The sequence below is a fragment of the Lithobates pipiens genome, unplaced genomic scaffold, assembly GCF_037356315.1.
Source record: "Lithobates pipiens isolate NorthernLeopardFrog02 unplaced genomic scaffold, aLitPip1_a1.2 Scaffold_16, whole genome shotgun sequence".
Taxonomy (NCBI): Eukaryota; Metazoa; Chordata; class Amphibia; order Anura; family Ranidae; genus Lithobates; species Lithobates pipiens.
The window spans coordinates 161,194,779-161,213,896 of record NW_027507748.1 but is presented as its reverse complement, the minus strand read 5'-3'; the positions used below and the strand labels follow the sequence as shown (position 1 = coordinate 161,213,896).

General features: G+C 43.5%; 1 protein-coding gene across 1 annotated transcript in view; it reads left to right on the top strand.

The window, feature by feature from the left end:
* Positions 1-3,014: 3,014 nt before the first annotated feature.
* Positions 3,015-19,118, top strand: part of MBTPS2 (membrane bound transcription factor peptidase, site 2) — a 91,543-nt gene continuing 75,439 nt past the window's right edge. The window contains exons 1-3 of the mRNA XM_077480710.1: positions 3,015-3,211; positions 6,131-6,279; positions 8,661-8,799. Coding sequence (XP_077336836.1) covers positions 3,137-3,211; positions 6,131-6,279; positions 8,661-8,799 — 363 coding nt within the window. The 5' untranslated portion in view covers positions 3,015-3,136. The remainder of the gene's footprint in view (positions 3,212-6,130; positions 6,280-8,660; positions 8,800-19,118) is intronic.

Below are 19,118 nucleotides of genomic sequence, written 5' to 3'. Positions count from 1 at the left end.
GTGCACCAACACTACACTGACATGTAGGTACACATAGGCACACAAATCACCCCCCAGGTTTTTATAGCATTAGGTACCCCCATATACTACTTAATAAAGGCTTTAACCCCCTGATTGTCCCTAGAGTTAACCCTTTCACCAGCAATCACCGCATAAGTGTCACTGGTGACGCTGGTTAGACAGTTATCTAGTTATTTAGGTTCCCCGTCAGGTTTTTATATAGCGTCCGGGACCCCCATATACTACCTAATAAGGTTTTAACCCCCTGATTGCCCCCAGGTAACCCTTTCACCCCCTTTTGCCAGTGTCACTAAGCGATCGTTTTTCTGATCGCTGCATTAGTGTCACTGGTGCCGCTAGGTAGCTAGTTATTCTTTAGGTTCACCGCCAGGTTTTTATAGCGTTAGATACCCCCATATACTACCCAATAAAGATTTTAACCCCCTGATTGCCCCTAGAGTTAACCCTTTCACCAGCGATCACCGTATAAGTGTCACTGGTGACGCTGGTTAGCCAGTTAGTTATTTAGGTTCCCCGTCAGGTTTTTATATAGTGTCAGGGACCCCCATATACTACCTAATAAAGATTTTAACCCCCCTGATTGCCCCTAGTTAACCCTTTCACCAGTGATCACCGTATAAGTGTTACGGGTGACCTGGTTAGTTAGTTTGCTTTTTATAGCATGAGGGCACCCACCATTTATTACCCAATAAAGGTTTAACCCCCTGATCACCCGGCTGGTGATCTCAATTAGGTTTTAGGGTCAGGGTCTGCGTCGCCCCAGGCAGTGCTAGGTTAGTGCCAGTACCGCTAACACCCACACGCAAAGCATACACCTCCCGTAGTGGTATAGTATCTGAACAGATCAATATCTGATCTGATCAGATCTATACTAGCGTCCCCAACAGTTTAGGGTTCCAAAAAAACGCATTGTTAGCGGGATCAGCCCAGATACCTGCTAGCACCTGCGTTTTGCCCCTCCACCCAGCCCACCCAAGTGCAGTATCGATCGATCACTGTCACTCACAAAACACTAAACACATAACTGCAGCGTTCGCATAGTCAGGCCTGATCCCTGTGATCGCTAACAGTTTTTTTTGGTAGCGTTTTATATTTAAATCCTGAAGGCGGTGCTTGGATTTCGGGGTCCCATACGTGGCTAGGCTCCCAAAAAGTCCCCCACATGTGGTATCCCCATACTCGGGAGAAGCAGCAGAATTTATTTTGGGGTGTAATTTCACATATGCCCATAGCATGTGTGAGCAATATATCATTTAGTGACAACTTTGTGCAAAAAAAAAAAAAGTTTGTAATATTCCCGCAACTTGTGGCAAAATATAAAACTAGATTAGATAGATAGATAATAGACTCAACATGCCTCTCAGTAAATATTTGGGGGGGTTTTGTGCTATTTTGGCATTTTATGGCCTTCAAAACTGTGATAGGTAGTGAGGAGTAAAATCAAAAATTTGCACCCTTAGAAATCCTGAAGGTGGTGATTGGTTTTCGGGGTGCCGTACGTGGCTAGGCTCCCAAAAAGTCCCACACATGTGGTATCCCCATACTCAAGAGAAGCAGCAGAATATATTTTGGGGTGCAATTCTACATATAACTATGGCATGTGTGAGCAATATATCATTTAGTCACTTTTTGTAAACTTTTTTTTTTTTTGTGTCATTATTCAATCACTTGGGACAAAAAAATATTCAATGGGCTCAACATGCCCCTCAGCAATTTCCTTGGGGTGTCTACTTTTCAAAATGGGGTCATTTGGGGGGGGGGGGTTGTACTGCCCTGCCATTTTAGCACCTCAAGAAATGAGATAGGCAGTCATAAATGAAAAGCTGTGTAAATTCCAGAAAATGTACGCTAGTTTGTAGACGCTATAACTTTTGCGCAAACCAATAAATATATGCTTATTGACATTTTTTTTTACTAGAGACATGTGGCTGAATACATTTTGGCCTAAATGTATGACTAAAATTTAGTTTATTCGATTTTTCTTATAACAAAAAGTAGAAAATATCTTTTTTTTTTTTTCAAAATTTTCAGTCTTTTTCCTTTTATATCGTAAAAAATTAAAATCGCAGAGGCAATCAAATATCATCAAAAGAAATCTCTATTTGTGGGAAGAAAAGGACGCAAATTTCGTTTGGGTACAACATTGCATGATCGCGCAATTACAAGTTAAAGCGGAGGTCCACCCTAAAGTGGACCTTCTGCTCATCAGAACCCTCCCCCCCTCCGGTGCCACAATCGGCACCTTTCAGGGGGGAGGGGGGTGCAGTTACCTGGATAATCCAGGTAACTGCACCCACTTCCGGGATAGCTCTCTGCGGAAAGGGGCGTAACTTACGCGCCTTTCCGCAAGTGCCTGCCCCTTCCCGCAAGTGCCCCGCTGCCTGCTGGGAAACACACAGATCCCAGAGGCAGCGGGGAGCGTCCTTATTGCGCAGCGCGATTCGCACATGCGCAGTAGGGAACCAGGAAATGAAGCCGAAAGGCTCCATTTCCTGATTCCCATACCCAAGATGGCGGCGGCAGGACCCGACAGACGACCTAGAGATCGGCTTCGGGTGCTGACATCGCGGGGGCGCTGGACAGGTAAGTGTCACTATTTTAAAAGTCAGCAGCTGCAGTATTTGTAGCTGCTAGCTTTTAAAAAAAAAAAAAAACGCGGAGTCCCGGTGGACTCCCGCTTTAAAACAGTGCAGTGTAAAAAAGACCTCTGGTCCTTAGGCTGACAATTGGTACGGGGCTTAAGTGGTTAAAAAATGCTATTTTAGTATGTTTTGTCTTGGCTGTTTTTCTTACATACACGTGGCTCACTAAATTCTGACAGTTATACTTGCAAATGCAAAAAAAAAAAAAAGTAAAACATACAAATATAAACATCTTCAGGTACTGGCAACCCCAGCGCTTCAGCCAACCACACATTGCCTCGTCTAGCACACTGCTTCCGCCCGCATTAAACATGACAGTACACTGGAAGCAGTCGGCAGCCAATCACTAGACGGTGTGGTTTGGTTCTTGGAACGGATGTGTCCGGCTCGGAACAGCTGCCGGGCAAGTGGAGTTCCTGCCCGCACTCAGTTCCGATGTGTTCTTCTTGTTGGATGGCGATCTGTCAGTGGCGATGATCCCGATCCCGCTGGTGGTGGTGGTGCTTGGAGGATGGTGTGCCATTTATCTGGCCGATACTTTACTGACGGTGAGATCACACAGAGGGAAGTCTTCCTCACTCTTCCCGCATGTTGTATACTGTGTAGTCACATGATTGGCAGTGTATTCATAAATGAGGGGGGCGGGATCCATAGAATGACACATTATTACCAATATATTGATGACTTTGTCTCTGGGACATTTCATTCCTGTTATTTGCTGGAGCTTTCCTTGCATTAACTCTCTCTTGACTCTACATTTAGGAAGTAGATGTGTCATTGTCATCCATTCAGTGGAGGACATTTTACAAGAACACAAAATATTCCTGTAAAAAGTATTTAGATCTTGAAGCTGGCCACCCAGCCAAAAATAACCAAATAATAAATAGCTCATTAAAAGATAACATAACAAAGCATCTTTTTCTGCAATATTCACCTGCAATCCAGAGACTTTCCCCTGCTGTACTTTTTTCTGCCACTAGATGTCCCAGACTGATTCCCATCATCATTCAACCCACTTTCTCTGAGCCCAAGTTGTCATGAACCCACCCCAATTGGTGAGTGGACAGTGAAAGAAGAAGCAGCATCGTATGAGCTCATCTGGCTGTCAGTCTGCTCTCTCCTCCTATCAGCATGCTTCCTGTCAGTCTATGAATTTATTACCTACTAAGGATGAGCTCAGGCGTGTTCGTGCAGCCCACATGCAGAGCCCGCCAGGAAGTCGGCACTGCGCTGCGCTACTCACAGGCAGTGAGACATTTCCCGATGCGCGGTTGCAGTGCTGACTTCCTGGCGGGCTCCGCATGGGGGCTGAGCGAACACGCCGGAGCTCATCCTTATTGCCTACTTGTGCTGCTTCTTCTGTTCTCAAACACTCCATCTCTGCTATACAGGGGCTGCAAGGGGCTAATATTAGGTCACATTCAGATGTTTACCTCAGGGCTCAACAAAACCTAAGCGCCAGGGCGCAATGGTGACTGAAAATTGTGTTCTGGTGCCTGGGCTACACCGCAGCAGTGTTCTGGATTCATCCAATGTGACCCCCCATGTGGATGCACGTACCAGCATTGGGATGGCCTATAGTTGAGGCCGCGGCTTTGCGGTCTGCTGGAGCGGGATACATGCTCTTTTGTGTGAACTGGCACCCTCCTCTGGTGGGCAATGCTGTAATGAGCGCATCTTGCTCTCACTGCCCGTCCACCTCCGACATCATCTTCCCAGTTTGACAGCTGGGGTTGAAGTTGCGGGCTTGATCAGTCACCCTTTCTTTACTGCCGTTGAGTGGATGTGGAGTATCGCCACCTATCAGTGCCACCTCATCATTGCTGCTAAGGATGAGCTCAGGTATGTTCGATACTCCACGTGCCCACGCCCGCGCCTGCCAGGAAGCTGACACTCCACAGCGTGGATTGGGAAATGTCTCACTGCCTGTGATTAGTGATGTGGAGTGTCAGCTTCCAGGCGAGCGTGGGCACGTGGAGTTGTGAACACGCCTGAGCTCATGTTTTATTGCTGCCTATCAGTGCAGCCTCATCAGCACCCATCAGTGACCTTTAGTGCCGCCTATTAGTACCACCTCATCAATGCTCATCAGTTCTGCTTCATCAGCACCCATCACTGCAGCCTCATCAGCACCCATCAGTGACCTTTAGTGCTGTCTATTATAACCATCTCATCAGTGCACAATAGTAAAGCCCATCAGTGCAGCCTCATCAGTGCCCAATAATACAGCCTATCAGTGCCCATCAGCGCACATATGTAAAGGAGAAAACTTTTTTTTTTTAACCTTCTGTCTTTTTTTCCCTTGGCACCAGGCGTGAGCAATTCTTTTTGCCTGACGCCCCCGACCTGCAGTTCTGGGCGCTGGACAGCTGATTTAAAAAAACTGTCTCCTAACTCTTTTTAGCTGGCTCCTAGATTCTAAGCTAATGAATTTATTTTATTTAAAAATACAATTAAAGATGTTTTATTGATTTCAGAGCATTCAAGACAAATTCCAGGTATGTTTTTATTGTTGTATTGTTACATTGGTCCTGATAACTACAGTAACTGCCGCTGTCTTCTGGGTCTGGCGCCGAGCTGCCCTTCTGCCTAGTAACTACAAGGGTGGGTCGCTCACTTGACATGGGTACCATTCACGGAAAGCTGTATCTGATTGAATGGGGTTGAGATTGTGATATCACCCTCCCCACTTCGTCCAATCAAGGAGTGCCTTGCATCCTTTGAAAAAATACAAAGAGTACATAAAATATAAAGTGGTGCCCATGCTGAGTGAGAAACCTCCTACAGTTACCATGCAGCAGTGATTACCGTTTCCATTGGGATCCGTCCAGTGTGGCTGATATACTATGCTATATATTATATCAGTGTTTCTCAACTCCAGTCCTCAATGCACCCCAACAGGCCATGTTTTCAGTATTTCCCTCAGATGAAACTGCTGTTGTAATTACTAATTTGGTGAAACTGATTAAATTGCCTGTGCAAAATTATGGAAATCCTGAAAACATGACCTGTTGGGGCGCCTCGAGGCCTGGAGAAACCCTGTATTATACAATATACAGTACTATGCTATAAAATCGACACCTGTGATTCAGATTTAATGTGTGCCTTTTACAACCACCTAGAGTTCAGCTTTTATGTCTGTCAGATTTCTTTCTAGCTTCAAATAGAGTGGGGAAAGGTTAGGGCCTCTGTCAGGTTTTTATCTCTTTCTGAGACTCGATTGGGGAGATTTCTCCTGGCTGTGTGTCTCGGTGACACCACTGTGACATCGGGACAAGAAATGATGGAAACAGTGGTGTGAGCATCAGAGCTGCGTTTTCTTAGTTCATTGAAGTGTCAATTTAAATGAATGACACCACAACACACTAATGTACAAGTGGGACTCGGTTGTGAGGTGTACAGATGACGGGGAAAAAAATAATTGCTCTCAGTTTTATGACAAATCAAATCTTTTCTTCTGTTTGTAGTCCTCCAAATCATACAAGAACTCGTATGAAGAATGGCTCTCATCTAGAGGATTGAGCATCTCACCATTCCATATTCGCTGGCAAACCACAATTTTCAATCGTTTGTTTTATAAGTGGGGAAGATGGAAGCCACATTTCTTGTACCTTTGGTAAGTGTCGGCATTTGCTGTTTTGTTTATACAGAGCTTATTCTAAACATCCCAGAGAAGTGTAAGCACTGGGCACTGCTAGATTCCCGTTTACTGATTCCTTATAATTGTACTATGCTCTCCTGTTTAGTATATATTGTACAGCAGCGGTCCCCAACCTTTTTGGCAGCAGGGACTGGTTTTGTGAAAGAAAATGTTGCCAAGGACCAGTGGGGTGGGGGTAGGTATAGTGGTAGGCGGGTCAGTCTCCGTGGCCGATTTGCCAGGAGAATGGCTGGTGTTAGCTCTCCAATCATCACGACATCATGGTTGATATGGTGTCAGGATGATCGAAGCGCATTATTTCAATTACTACATTGTAATATAAGACTAAATAGTTTTAACTCGCCCTAATTCAGAAACCGTGGGAACGTCGGGTGTGTCACTTGTCACCGTCGCCTGCCACCAGATGCAGCGGGTCACTTGCCACCGTCGCCTGCCACCAGATGCAGCGGGTCACTTGCCACCGTCGCCTGCCACCAGCTGCAGCTTGTCACTTGCCACAACACGCAGCTTGTGACTTGCAACTGTTACTTGCCACCAGCTGTAGCTTGTCACCTGCCACTAGCTGCAGCTTGTGACTTGCCACTGTTACTTGCCACCAGATGTAGCGTGCCACTTGCCAATCTTCGCTTGCCACCAGATGCAGCTTGTCACTTGCCACCAGATGCAGCGAGTCACCAGCGCTATGGCACCCAACCGAGCGTGTAAACCAGAAAATGCTCAGTTGCACATGATGATGATGTAATCTCTGATGATGATGTAATCTCTCTACTCACTTGCCACACCTCTGATGGAGTAGCCTTCACGGCTTGGCTGTGAAGGCAGATCAGCGGTAATGCAGGGCGGGCAGGGGGTTGATGATGTCATCTTTTTGCTCACCTCTTACAGTGCAGCCTTCATGGCCTGGCTTCAAAGAGGCCACAGACCGGTCCGCGGCCCAGGGGTTGGGAACCCTCGTTGTACAGGATGCCAGGGATGGGTCCTGGACAGGAGATAAATTTCCCCACTATTTAGGTTATGGTTTCTTTAGGAGGGAGGACTTAATGTGGTTCTAAAGTCAGCAGTTTTTTTTATCTTAATGCATTCTATGCATTAAGATAAAAACCCTTGTGTGCAGCAGCCCCCCTAATACTTACCTGAGCCCTGTCTCAATTTAGCAATTTTGCACGAGAGCCTTAGCTGTCCAGGACTCTCCCTCCTTATTGGCTGAGACACAGCGTCGAGTGCCATTGGCTCCTGCTGCTCTCAATCAAAGTCAGTGAGCTAATGAGAGAGAGAGAGAGAGAGAGAGAGAGAGAGAGCGCGAGCGAGAGCGAGAGCTGAGCCAAGGCTGTGTCTGAATAGACACACAGAGCAGTGGCTTGGTTGCCCCCATAGCAAGCTACTTGCCGTGGGGACTCTTGGCAGGAGGGAAGGTCCAGGAACACCGCCGTGGGACCTGAGAAGAGGAGGATCGGGGCTGCTCTGTGTAAATGAAAGACAAAGACAGAACATTCCATAGCTCAAATCACTAACCAGTCTGCCAACTGACTAAATGAACCTGTCCAACAGTTGCGTTAAAAAACAGGGGTTTAGGTAGCACACATTTGCAAACGCATGCATAAGCTGCAAGGCCTATTCACGGCACCCTGTGTATTGCTTGCAGTCTTCACAATGGAAGCACATGCATTAAATGGATAGATGAGGGGCAAAACCACTACACAGAGCAAGTACGTATGACACGTTTGTTATTTTTAAACCAAAAAAAACCCAAGACTTTAATATCGCTTTAAATGCAATTTTTGCATATTCATGGTTCTTAACCATGCAGAGTGAGGGATTCTGGGGTATTCTGCCTGGAAAGAGAGAACTAATTTACAGTGCTCTCAGGATTGGGAAGCCCTCATTTGGGAACTCTTGTTTTTTTTTTTTTTAAGTAAGGGAGGGTTATAATCGCTGTAAGTTTTATATATTTTTTTCTTTCTGTCATCTGTGTCCCATAAGGGAGATTTTCCTTCACTTCCTGTAACATGGCCAAATCGGGAAGCGAGAGGAAATCCTTCCAAAATGAGGGGATCCTAGGAGATCACCAGAAATAGTGTCACCATTGGAAGATTTCCCCTCTATTCCTGTTCTGGTGTCAACAATTCAGTAGTCTTTCACTTTCAATGATAATGGTAAAAAGGACAAATAGTGGGAGAGCAAATTTCCCTAACGGGGGGCACAGACAGCTATAAAACCTGGCAGGGGGTCTAATCCATCTCCACTCTATCCAAAACAAAAGAAAATTTGACTTTAGTTACACTATAGGCATTATACCAGCTACCTTCCATGTCCTTACATGCGTTCTAATTTTTCAGGTTCAACTTAGGAATGGTGTTTGGGATTATTGCCATGTTTGGATCTATAATTCTTTTGGGGAAGACCCTGATACAGACTTTAAATCAAATGATGGCTGAGAGTCCAGGAAACCAGAACGATCGGATGCTGCAAGTTGTGGTTAGTCTATTTATTAAATTGGCTTATTATAAATGAAGCGCTACTATTAACTGTGTTTCCTACTTTTGCCCTCACCCCATGGACATCCTCTTGCTTGAATCCATGGCAGTCTATGCAGAGAAACCTCTGTGAGGACATCTCTGCTATGGTGATTATTGTAATGTTTTTTGAGTAGCAAATCACAATAGCCACTTAAAGTGGAACTTTACCCATAACAACATCATAAAAAAATCATGTTTTCTAGCATGGAACATACATTTAACATTAATAATTATGCTAACGAAATCAGTGGGTGCTGTAAGTTGCCTCCAGCATTGCTCCTGTTTCTTCTTTCTGGAGGCTGCCATTTTGCTGAAGCCCAGAGCCTCTGAACAGCAGTAAATCATAAAGTGGAACTAAACCCATTGAGTTAACGGTTTCAAAACCAGTTACATTCCTGGAATGTTGGGATTGCTGTCACATTTGATTGTGTCTTTAAAGCGGGGCTCCACTGCCCTAAACGTTTTTTTTTTTTTTATTTTTTTTTTTTTTTGTACAATCACAAAGATTATGTCCTTAAACTTCTAACTCACTTGTTGCATGTTTTCAGTCTTAAAGATGTCCATTTTCTATAGCAATATCAACTTTTAATAATTGTTGTAGCCGGGTCTCATCTTACCTGTGGGCATGTGAAGCCCACAGGCATCCTCTTCCAGGATACAGTGCCCCCTCTCGACCAGGAGGCACTGCGCCTTGTATTCCCGATCTCGCGCATGCGCAGTAACTGTAAAGAGGAGTGCCGTCAACAGCTCAGGTTGCCATCGCAACGGGCGGCGTCGTCGGAAGTCCCTCCCCATTGTGATGGCAACGGAGCTGTGCAAGTAAGAAATCACGCGATAACTCGCGTCAGCAGGCCGCTGCACTGACTCCTGAGAACTATGACACAAGCTCCCAGGAGACAGTGCGGATATTAAGAACTATCCACACTATCCCCGCTCATATGCGCACTATCCCCGCCCATATCCGCGATCACCATAGACAAGAAATAGAAAAAATGACGACAAAAAAAAAAAAAAAAGGTAATGCTGAAAAAAAAAAATTCAGTTTTTGAATGATGACATTTATTTAATCAGCTTGAGATATTATGTTAAAATCGGGTGGTGCTCTGCTTTAACCAAACTGTCAAACCATCAAATGGCTGACGTCATAACTGATCATATGTGCAATACCATGGCAGTTACAGATCAAACAGAATCAGCTTCCTTGGCTCTAGTCTAGAGGATAAGAGGGTTTTATTCCGCTTTAAGCCTGCCAGCAGATTGGCCTCTTCAAACTCAGCAATGCCTAACGCTGCCACCGCCATTCTAGGTGAGGGAATCGGGAAGTGAAGCGTTGCGGCTACACTTCCCGGTTCCCTACTGAGCATGCGTGAGTCACGCAGCGCAATAGGAATGGTCCGCTCTGTCTCTGGGACCTGTGTGTGTCCCAGCAGACAGCGTGCCGGGACAGGAAGAGGCATAGACTCCTGTGGGAGTCTATGCCCGGAAGTGGGTGCAAATACCTGTCTTAGACAGGTATCTGCACCCCCCTCCCCCCTGAAAGATGCCAACTGTGACACCAGAGGGGGGGGGGATCCGATGAGCAGAAGTTCCACTTTTGGGTGGAACCCCGCTTTAAAAAGATGAGAGAGGCCTGTAATTGTCATCATAGGTATACCTCAACTATGAGAGACAAAATGTGGAAACAAATCCAGACAATCACATTGTCTGTCTGATTTTTGAAAGAATTTATTAGCAAATTATGGGGGAAAATAAGTATTTTGTCAATATTAAAAGTTCATGTCAATACTTTGTTATATATCCTTTGTTGGCAATGAGAGATCAAACGTTTTCTGTAATGCCCCATAAACACGGTCAGATTTTCGGACGAAAAATGTGCAATCGGATCATGTTGTCGGAAAATCCGACCGTGTGTGGGCTCCATCTAACTTTTTCCGCCGGATTTTCCAACGCACGAAGTTTAAGAGCAGGATCTAAAATTTTCTGACAACAAAATCCGATCGCATAAATTCCGATCGTGTGTAGACAATTCCGACGGACAAAGTGCCACGCATGCTCAGAATAAACTAAGAGACTAAAGCTTTTGGCTACTGGCCCGTTTATAGTCCCGACGTATGTGTTTGACGTCACCTCATTCAGAACGATCGAATTTTCCGACAACTTTGTGTGTGTGTTTGCAACACAAGTTTCGGCCAAAATCCGTCGGAAAAAATCCAACGGATTTTGTGGTCAGAATGTCCGACCGTGTTTATGGGGCATTAGTCTTCACAAGGTTGTCACACACTGTTGCTGGTATGTTGTGCCATTCCTTCATGCAGATGTCCTCTAGAGCAGTGATGTTTTGGGGCTATCGCTGGGCAACAAGGACTTTCAACTCCCTCCAAAGGTTTTCTATGGGGTTGAGATCTGGAGACTGGCTAGGCCATTCCAGGACCTTGAAATTCTCCTTACGAAGCCACGGCTTCGTTGCCCAGGTGGTGTGTTTGGGATCATTGTCATGCTGAAATACCCAGCCAGGTTTCATCTTCAATGCCCTTGCTGATGGGAGGAGGTTTGCACTCAAAATCTCCCGATACATGGCCCCATTCATTCACAGACACAGCGGTCTAATTTTCCCGGTGGATGAAGGCACCTGAGGGGCTGAATGGTCCCCGTTATACCTCTGAACCATCGCACACAGTTCTGCCTATATCTCGTCTCAGTGAAGAGGATATAGGAACCTGTTAATTTAACATTAAGACATTATGGTGCAACACCATTTCCCATTGCTGTCTTACACCACAAACACTTGAAGCCCCTATGCTAACCGCAGGCTCCTATACATATAAAAGTGTGATGTCGATGTGAAAATCGCTTTATCTGCATAGAGAAATACCTTCCTGTCTCTCTTCTTTTTTTTCCTGCATATTTTTCTTGGGGTACCCCCATGAAAAAATAAAATTGGTAAAGCTCCTGAGGAAGCGTTAATCAAAACGCGAAACATGTAGAGCACCAGAATATATCTAAAGTGGTTCTGTAATTAATGTCCTGTCCATTGTAAACAGTTTTTATATTGAGTACTAACGTGTGTTTTTTTTCTTCTTTTGGGCTTATATGCCTAATGGGAACATATATGGACATTGTTTAAAACGTACTAGCTTAGACAGGATATGAAACAGTACTTGATATGTTTTATATATACTTTCTTTTTTTTTCCTTTTTTTATAAATAAATAAATAATTTTTTGTGTGAAATATTATTTTTCTCTTTTTTTCCTCTTTTTTTATACTTAAATATTCTATTATGCCTAAAAAGTCCAACACAACCAACATTTTTTACTGAGGTTTTTTTAGTTGGTTTCCCCTTTCCCGTTTTCTTCCCCCTTTTTTTCTTGTCTTCAAGTTATTCAAAGGACGTGGCATTTGGTTTTTTATTTTATAGTGTATCCACAGAACCACCCTGTGATAGATACACATTACTTCTATTGCAACCCATTCATTCTTTCATGTACACGGATCAGTCGTTCTTTTCCCTTTGCAGAGAGACAGCCCCAAAGAATGATGTTGCCACCTCCATGCTTCACAGTAGGTATGGTGTTCGTTGCAACTCAGCATTCTCTCTCCTCCAAACAGGACGAGTTGTGTTTCTACCAAACAGTTCTACTTTGGTTTCATCTGACCATATGACAATCTCCCAATCCTCTTCTGGATCATCCAAATGCTCTCTAGCAAACCTCAGAGGGGCCCGAACATGTACTGGCTTAAGCAGGGAGACACGTCTGGCACTGCAGGATCTGAGTCCCTGGCGGCATAGTGTGTTACTGATGGTAGCCTTTGTTACGTTGGCCCCAGCTCTCTGCAGGTGCACTAGCCCCCCGTTCTGGGATTTTTGCTCACCGTTCTTGTGATCATTTTGACCCCACGGGGTGAGATCTTGTGTGGGGCCCCAGATCAAGGGAGATTATCAGTGGTCTTGTATGTCTTCCATTTTCTAATTATTGCTCCCACATTTGCTTCTTCACACCAAGCTGCTTGCCTATTGCAGATTCAGTCTTCCCAGCCTGGTGCAGGTCTACAGTTTTGTTTCTGGTGTCCTTCGACAGCTCTTTGGTCTTCACCATAGTACAGATTGGAGTTTGAGGTTGTGGACAGGTGTCTTTTATACAGTGCCTTGCGAAAGTATTCAGCCCCCTTGAACTTTTCAACCTTTTGCCACATTTTAGGCTTCAGACATAAAGATATAACATTTTTTATTTTTTGTGAAGAATCACCAACAAGTGGGACACAATTGTGAAGTGGAACGAAATCTATTGGATATTTTAAACTTTTTTAGCAAATAAAAAACTGAAAAGTGGGGAGTGCAAAATTATTCAGCCCCTTTACTTTCAGTGCAGCAAACTCACTCCAGAAGTTCAGCGAGGATCTCTGAATGATCCAATGTTGTCCTAAATGACTGATGGTGATAAATAGAATCCACCTGTGTGTAATCAAGTCTTTGTATAAATGCACCTGCTCTGTGATAGTCTCAGGGTTCTGTTGAAAGCGCAGAGAGCATCATGAAGACCAAGGAACACACCAGGCAGGTCCGTAATACTGTTGTGGAGAAGTTTAAAGCCGGATTTGGATACAAAAAGATTTCCCAAGCTTTAAACATCCCAAGGAGCACTGTGCAAGCGATCATTTTGAAATGGAAGGAGTATCAGACCACTGCAAATCTACCAAGACCTGGCCGTCCCTCTAAACTTTCAGCTCAGACAAGGAGAAGACTGATCAGAAATGCAGCCAAGAGGCCCATGATCACTCTGGATGAACTGCAGAGAAGAGTGGCAAGAAGAAAGCCATTTCTCAAAGATATCCATAAAAAGTCTCATCTAAAGTTTTCCACAAGCCACCTGGGAGACACACCAAACATGTGGAAGAAGGTGCTCTGGTCAGATGGAACCAAAATCGAACTTTTTGGCCACAATGCAAAACGATATGTTTGGCGTAAAAGCAACACAGCTCATCAGCCTCAACACACCATCCCCACTATCAAACATGGTGGTGGCAGCATCATGGTTTGGGCCTGCTTTTCTTCAGCAGGGACAGGGAAGATGGTTAAAATTGAGGGGAAGATGGATGCAGCCAAATACAGGACCATTCTGGATGAAAACCTGTTGGAGTCTGCAAAAGACCTGAAACTGGGACGGAGATTTATCTTCCAACAAGACAATGATCCCAAACATACAGCAAAATCTACAAAGGAATGGTTCAGAAATAAACGTATCCAGGTGTTAGAATAGCCAAGTCAAAGTCCAGACCTGAATCCAATCGAGAATCTGTGGAAAGAGCTGAAAACTGCTGTTCACAAACGCTCTCCATCCAACCTCACTGAGCTCGCGCTGTTTTGCAAGGAAGAATGGGCAAGAATTTTAGTCTCTCGATGTGCAAAACTGATAGAGACATACCCCAAGCGACTTGCAGCTGTAATCGCAGCAAAAGGTGGCTCTACAAAGTATTAACGCAAGGGGGCCGAATAATTTTGCACGCCCCACTTTTCATTTTTTTTATTAGTTAAAAAAGTTTCAAAAATCCAATAGATTTCGTTCCACTTCACAATTGTGTCCCACTTGTTGGTGATTCTTCACAAAAAAGAAAAATGTTATATCTTTATGTTTGAAGCCTGAAATGTGGCAAAAGGTTGAAAAGTTCAAGGGGGCCAAATACTTTCGCAAGGCACTGTACTGATAACAAGTTCAAACAGGTGCAATTAATACAGGTAATGAGTGGAGGACAGATGAGCCTCTTAAAGAAGAAGATACAGGTCTGTGAGAGCCAGAAATCTTGCTTGTTTGTAGGTGAGCAAATACTTATTTTCCACCATAATTTGCAAAAAAATTAATTCAAAAATCAGACAATGTGATTTGTCTGGATTTGTTTCCACATTTTGTCTCTCATAGTTGAGGTATACCTATGATGACAATTACAGGCCTCTCTCATCTTTTTAAGTGGAAGAACTTGCACAATTGGTGGCTGACTAAATACTTTTTTGCCCCACTGTATGTGCCTCAGTCAAATTTCACAAATGGGGTTTACAACCACTTTAAAAGAATCCTGCTAACATGGAACTGCATGAAGAACAGAAATCGAGACATCTAATGCCGCGTACACACAATCGGAATTCCGGCCAGAAAAAGACCTATGAGAGCTTTTCATGAGAAAATGCAACCATGTGTATGCTCCATCGGAATTTAGCTGTCCGAATTTCCACCAGCTAAAAATTGATAGCATGTTCTCAATTTTCCCGACAGAAAAACTTTCTATCGGAAATTCCGAACATGTGTATGCAATTCCGACACACCAAAAATCACGCATGCTCGGATTCAACTACGAGAAGGAAGCTATTGGCTACTGGCTATTGAACTTCCTTTTTCTAGTCCTGTCGTACGTGTTGTACATCACCGTGTTCTAAACGATCGGAATTTGGTGTGACCGTGTGTAGGCAAGACAGCTTGAGCGGATTTCCATCGGGAAAACCATCAGAGCTTTTTCCGACGAGAATTCCGATTGTGTGTAGACGGCATTAGACATTATTAGCTTTATTCTTGTTTGAGGTCAATGGGTCGCTAGGTAGTAAAGCTCTTAGAATTAGGATGGCAGCCTGAAGTCTTTGTTCCAAAAAAAAAAACACACCAATAGCAGCTCCCATCGTCTTGATACACCCGCTACCACCACGCCGCCCCCACCACACCACCACCACCACCACCACCTTATCCCCAGGTTAAGATAAATGGTTCAGTAGTTCCAGAGACACAATAGGCTTCCCTGTAGTTAATAGATCATTGTGGGGATCCATGCTGATGACGTGAATGATTAATTATTTAGCCATCTAAGAGAGAGGCTCACAATAAGGCAATTACTTGTGTTCAAGTGCAAAATAATGAACTCAGGATATGGGTATAGACACATTTCAATAGTAAAGTACTGATAAATGGGACAGAGGAGAGATGATAGGTGGTGAAAAGGATAATCACAGACTAGGTAACGGTACACAGGAAAAGAGCCATGAAGCAGAACACAAACCAGCTCACAAAATAGGGCAAAATAAGCTCTGGGTAGCCAATCAACTTTCATGTTTTGATTACTACAGCAACCTGAACTGTGATTAACCACTTGCCTACCAGGCCAATTCTGACATTTCTCTCCTACGTGTAAAACTCATAATTTTTTTGCTAGAAAATTAAACAGAACCCCCAAACATTATATATGTTTTTTTTTTTCAGCAATGGCGGTCATTGCAACTTTTAATCTCGCAAGGTATTTGCCACGCAATTTTTCAAACGTGTTTTTTTATTTTAAAAAAAAAACAGTTTCATGCATTTAAAAAAAAGCACCAACAGTAGTTAGCCCAATTTTTTTGCATAATGTGAAAGATGATGTTACCGCGAGTAAATAGATACCGAACATGTCATGCTTTAAAATTGCATACGCTCACGGAATGGCGCCAAACTTCAGTACTTAAAAATCCCCATAGGCAAAAGTTTAAATTTTTGTACAGGTTACATATTTTGAGTTACAGAAGAGCTCGTGGGCAAGAATTATTGCTCTCACTCTAATGTTCGCAGCGATACCTCACATGTGTGGTTTGAACGGTGTTTACATATGTGGGCATGACTTACGTATGCGTTCACGTCTACGAGCGAACACACGGAAACAGGGGGCACCTGCGATTGCCCGTTAACCGAGCAGAACCATGGATCCCAGTACAGAGAAACACCAATCAGTCTCCTCCCCTTGTGATTTCCCCTCCCTCTACAGTTAGAATCACTCCCTAGGCAACACAGTTAACCCCTTCACCACCCCCTACTAATAACCCCTTCGCTGCCAGTGACATTTATACAGTAATCAATGCATCTGTATAGCATTGATCGCTGTATAAATATGAATGGTCCCAAAATGGTGTGAAAAGTGTCCAATCTGTCCACTGCAGTGTCTCACAGTCAGGATAAATTTGCAGATCGCCGCCATTACTAGTAAAAAAAAAAAATAATAAAAATGCCATAAAACTATCCCCTATTTTGAAGACGCTATAACTTTTGCGCAAACCAATAAATATATATGCTTATTGCGTTTTTTTTTTTTTTTTTTTTTTTTAACCAAAAATATTTAGAAGAATACATATTGGCCTAAACTGAAGAAAAAATAGAAAAAAAAAATTGGGATATTTATTATATCAAAAAGTAAAAAATATTGTGTTTATAGCAAAAAAATTAAAACCGCAGATATGATCAAATACCACCAAAAAGAAAGCTCTATTTGTGGGGGAAAAAATATAAATATTTAATTTAGGTACAGTGTAGCACGGCTGTGCAATTGTCATTCAAATTGCAACAGCTCTGAAAACTGAAAATTGGCTTGGGCAGGAAGGGGGTGAAAATGCCCTGTATTGAAGTGGTTACATTTTTTTTATTATTTATTTGTTTTCTCGTTTTCAGTTAAAGCGACGCAGTGCCATATCGCAAAAAATGGCCTGCTCATTGAGCATCCAAATCTTCCGGGGCTGAAGTGGTTAAAGTGATTGTAAATTATCACCTTGTAAAACAACCCATTTAAATGAAAGAACTTTTGAGTATATATAAAAAAAAAACATAACTAAATAACTTATTTCCCCTTTTTCTATATGTGATAACATTCCCTCTTTTCTCAGCTGCATAAGATCTGGAGGGGGAGAAACAGCAGCTCACTAATCTTCCCAGTGAAAGGCTGTGCGTATGGGGGGGGGGGGGGGTTAGGACAAGGCTTATCATTGGAGGAGAGCACCCTGAGTTTCCAGCACAGCTAGGGAACTGACCAGGGTGATCTCTCCTGCTTAGTGTGGTCAGTTTTTAATAGGAAAGCAGAGGGACTGGCAGGAACACCAGGGATTTCACACAGAAGAAGCAAAATCACACTTTTTTTTTTTTTTTTTTTTTTTTTTATACAAGTACATGGTACAGCAGCCACATATCAGGAATGTGAAATGCTAGGGTTACAAACACTTTAAGTGTATTATATATTTTGATGTTACAAAACTCCTTTACTAGATGTAAAAAATAAACTCTGGAAAAGGCTGTCTACTTAATACTGAAGTAGCTAAGTTATTGATTTGTTACTCATTTATTGAAATGTACAACATATTATACTACTTACAGTGTTGCATGACACCTGAAGCTAAAATAACACTGTCCGGCAGTCTGCTGCCTTTATGCTGAAGTCAATGAAGCAGGAAATATATGAATATTAATGCAGAAGCACAATTTTAATGGCCTGTAAACTGTGTCAATATTAGCAAAATAGATGTGGAGATATGGAATTGCCTGGTGGCCGATAATATTTATTTAGAGAAAGGATGGCGTTAAGCCATCTGCACTTAAAGTAGGAAAAAAAATATTAAAAAGGCTCCAAATTAAAGCGGGATTCCAATCTAAAGTGGAATCTCCGCTGATCGGATGCCTCCCCCCCTCCGGTGTCACAATTGACACCTTTCAGGGGGGAGGGGGGGTGGAGATACCTGTCAAAGACAGGTATTTTCACCCACTTCCGGGCATAGACTCCCGTGGGAGTCTACGCCATTTCCTGCCCTGCCGCGCTGTCTGCTGGGACACACACGGGTCCCAGTGACAGCGCGGAGATTTCCTATTGCGCGGCGCGGCTCGCGCATGCGCAGTAGGGAACCGGGAAGTGAAGCCGATTCGCTTCACTTCCTGATTCCCTCACCTAGAATGGTGGCGGCAGCAGTCGAGGGCCGAGCGATCGATCGGCCTCGGCTGCCGGCATCGCTGGAACCCGGGACAGGTGAGTGTCCATTTATTAAAAGTCAGCAGCTGTAGTATTTATAGCTGCTGGCTTTTAATATTTTTTTTTTTTTTTGGTGGAATCCCTCTTTAAGTTGATCACAAGAGGCAAATACAGTAATAAATACTGAGGATCTAGATTGTAAGCTTGGGTCTCTGTCACCTATTATTATTATTATTATTATTATTATTAGGTTTTTGTTAAAGTAAACTTTTTATTTTTTATTAAGCTGTGGATAGAGTGGGGATGGGTTTGATTCTCTGTCAGGTTTTTATTGCTGTCTTTGTCCTCGTTAGGGAGATTCCCCCTCTCTATTTGTCATGTTTACCATTATCAATGAAAGTCAAAGTAAAAGAAAATCCCAAATGTTGGGTTGTCACCAGAACAGTCATAGAGGGGAACTCTTCCAATGGGGACACTAGTTCTGGTGACCTGGGGGGTCCCCAAGGCATTCCCTTATTTTGCAAGGATTACCTCTCACGTCCTGTTA